General features: G+C 42.2%; 2 protein-coding genes across 2 annotated transcripts; one reads left to right on the top strand and one right to left on the bottom strand.

The window, feature by feature from the left end:
• Positions 1–202: 202 nt before the first annotated feature.
• Positions 203–835, bottom strand: LOC129617283 (uncharacterized; the record flags this gene model as incomplete). Its single annotated transcript, XM_055532613.1, has 2 exons — positions 341–835; positions 203–291 (listed from the first exon to the last, which is right to left on the bottom strand). Coding segments are annotated over exons 1-2 (584 nt in total), but the record flags the coding sequence as incomplete, so codon positions are not given.
• Positions 836–847: 12 nt separating this feature from the next.
• LOC129617282 (ribonuclease P protein subunit p29-like) lies at positions 848–1,607 on the top strand. Its single transcript, XM_055532612.1, has 2 exons — positions 848–1,149; positions 1,229–1,607. Exons 1-2 carry the CDS (start codon positions 848–850, stop codon positions 1,605–1,607), a joined length of 681 nt encoding a protein of 226 aa, XP_055388587.1.
• The last annotated feature ends 809 nt before the right edge of the window (positions 1,608–2,416 follow it).

Consider the following 2,416-nt stretch of genomic DNA (forward strand, 5'->3'; position numbering starts at 1 on the left):
ACAATGTGAAAATATTCATCTGATATGGGCTGCTGTTAACTTCATACTCTAATTGTTTTCCGTTCAATGTATGGAACAAATTATTGGATGAACCAAAAAATTCAAAAAACATGAAACTCTTAAATGTGGGAGAGGCGTCTTTCTAAAACACACAATCTGGAACAACAAACTATTGATTACGCTTTCCATATTCATCTCTTACTCTTCGGGAGGAGGATTTGAAAGGATCAATTCCAAAATCCTAATTGGAGGATCGAGTCCGAATTTCTCCGCTCGTCTAAATCGATGGAGCTGCAAAATAGAAATTTTCAAAAAACACTCAATCCTCCAATCGCCTTACTCGAGTGATACCAATACAAGGTCCAAACTTTAATTCTAAATCAAACAATCTCAGCTCATTTTCAATTTCATTGCAATCATTCCATTTCATCGAGCTGGATTGGAGCGGAGAGATTTTACGCCGTTTTGCCTGTTTGGTTTCAATCGCTCTTGAACGAGGCCGTTTCGCTTTTTCCGGCGTTTGATGAACATCCAATTTTTCATCAAATTTTTCATCATCCAATTTTTCATCCCTCCCAGGAGTAAAATCTTTCTCTTCGTCAAGCTCTAAAAGAAATCCATCAGAATCTGAACTCCTCGCTGCATCCTCGGAGACAAAACGACTTCCGAAATCAAATTCAGCTTCATCCAACGAATCTGTAGTATCTTGTGTCTTTTCGTTTCTCCCTTGTGCCCCACTGGACTGTTCCACCGCTCTTTTGGGTCGAGCCTTCCCTCTGCCGCTAGAACTTTTTAGAAATTTCTCCATGTGCCTTGTCCCCTCATCTGGTATCATTGTGGTCCGTCAATGGCTTATAGGGTTCTTGAGCCCTTGGATGACGCTCCTCGGAGGACCACAGAGGACGAACCCGAGGCTGTTGTAGGCGAGTGGTTGGGAAAGCCAAATGATGCACAGAAGTACCTCAACGGAAAAACCTTGCGACTCGACGCGTATGTGGATCCCAAGGACAAGGAGAGACGTCGCAATCGCAAACCGCTTCCGAAAAGGTTCAAATTGTCCAAAACTGAATTGAAGAAGCGAGGAATGCTCGATATTACAGAAGACAACTTGACTTTTCATGATGGTCTTGTTTTGAATGCCTTGTGGAGGTGAGCGATTGTTAATACATCCGACTTTCATCTTGATTGTTTGTTTCATCTATCCTTAATTGTTTGTTTCTCTCTGAAGGCAGTACATTGGACAGATACTGAATATCTCAGCGCCCCCTTCTGGACATCAACAGACATCATCACCGATTCCATATCTCTTGACACAGTGCAATGTTCTAGCTGTCTCTGATTTCCACGGTGCTCATGTGAAAATCATTCAAGCGAAAAATCCATCAGTCGTCGGAATGGATGGAATCGTGATGCAAGAAACAGAACAAACATTCAGAATTGTTTGTCGAGACAATCGCATCAAAACTGTTCTCAAGAGTACTTGCATTTTTCATCTCTTTACGGGAACAGATCGAATCTTCATTCTTCATGGAAAACATCTTTGCTATAGAACAGCGTTACGATCAAAGGTTAAAATCAAATCAAAGGACACAGTACAGCTTCAATAGAAGGTTCAATGATTGTTCTTCGTTACAGTTGCCTCCCTTTGTTGTTTCTCCCTTCAACGTTCTGGTACTTGGCTTGTTGTGATATCAACAATTGAAGATCAATCAACAACGTACACCAAGTGAAATTGTAGTAAAGTGAGGGTTGGGAGGAGACAGGCTCACGATTTCAGCATTGATACAAACCAAGCTTACATCAAGCTGTATATCTTTGAGATGGAGATACCAGGGGAACTAAGGTTCAACCTGTTCGTTGTGTTTGCTGCTTTAATTCTGTTAAATCATTTGATAAACAAAAACACTGAATCCTATACAGCGCTCTCGTCTCCTCAAGAATAGAACGCAACTTTTGAGCCGTGTCCGCTTTTGCCAACCGACTCATAAAGGCCGGACGCTTGCATTTAATACGCATGTTGCGAAGCATCTCTCCGGATGAAACTCCCAAAAGGATGTTTGGCGGTAACACTTCAATGGCGTCTTCTAACATTATGCGAGTCATCATTATATCGTCACTCTTCCTGAAATTTGAACCCATTTCTCTTTCTCTTCCTCGTGGCCACATCGACAAAATTTCACCCCCATCGCCGTCTTTCCGTGCGAATTCGAAATCAAGAAGGCAAAACCGAGTTCTGTCCATATTACAGCGAACATTTGACCATCTAACGTCAGAATGGCAAAGTCCTGCGTCGTGGAGGATCTCAAGACACTTAGCGACAGCAATACCAGCTTCAAAGAATTCACGAGCATTCCGAGGGAATCCAGTATTCGGAAGGTATTCCATCGTCACAGAAAAGCTTCGATCTGTTGCTCCA

The sequence above is a fragment of the Condylostylus longicornis genome, unplaced genomic scaffold (genome assembly GCF_029603195.1).
Source record: "Condylostylus longicornis isolate FDR11 unplaced genomic scaffold, ASM2960319v2 ptg000481l, whole genome shotgun sequence".
Classification (NCBI taxonomy): Eukaryota; Metazoa; Arthropoda; class Insecta; order Diptera; family Dolichopodidae; genus Condylostylus; species Condylostylus longicornis.

What these genes read in the sequence shown, in the direction of transcription:
- LOC129617282 (XM_055532612.1), top strand. Translation starts at nt 848, where the DNA reads ATGGCTTATAGGGTTCTTGAGCCCTTGGATGACGCTCCTCGGAGGACC. An exon ending in GTTTTGAATGCCTTGTGGAG is followed by an intron (nt 1,150 to 1,228) that starts GTGAGCGATTGT and finishes TTCTCTCTGAAG; the next exon opens with GCAGTACATTGGACAGATAC.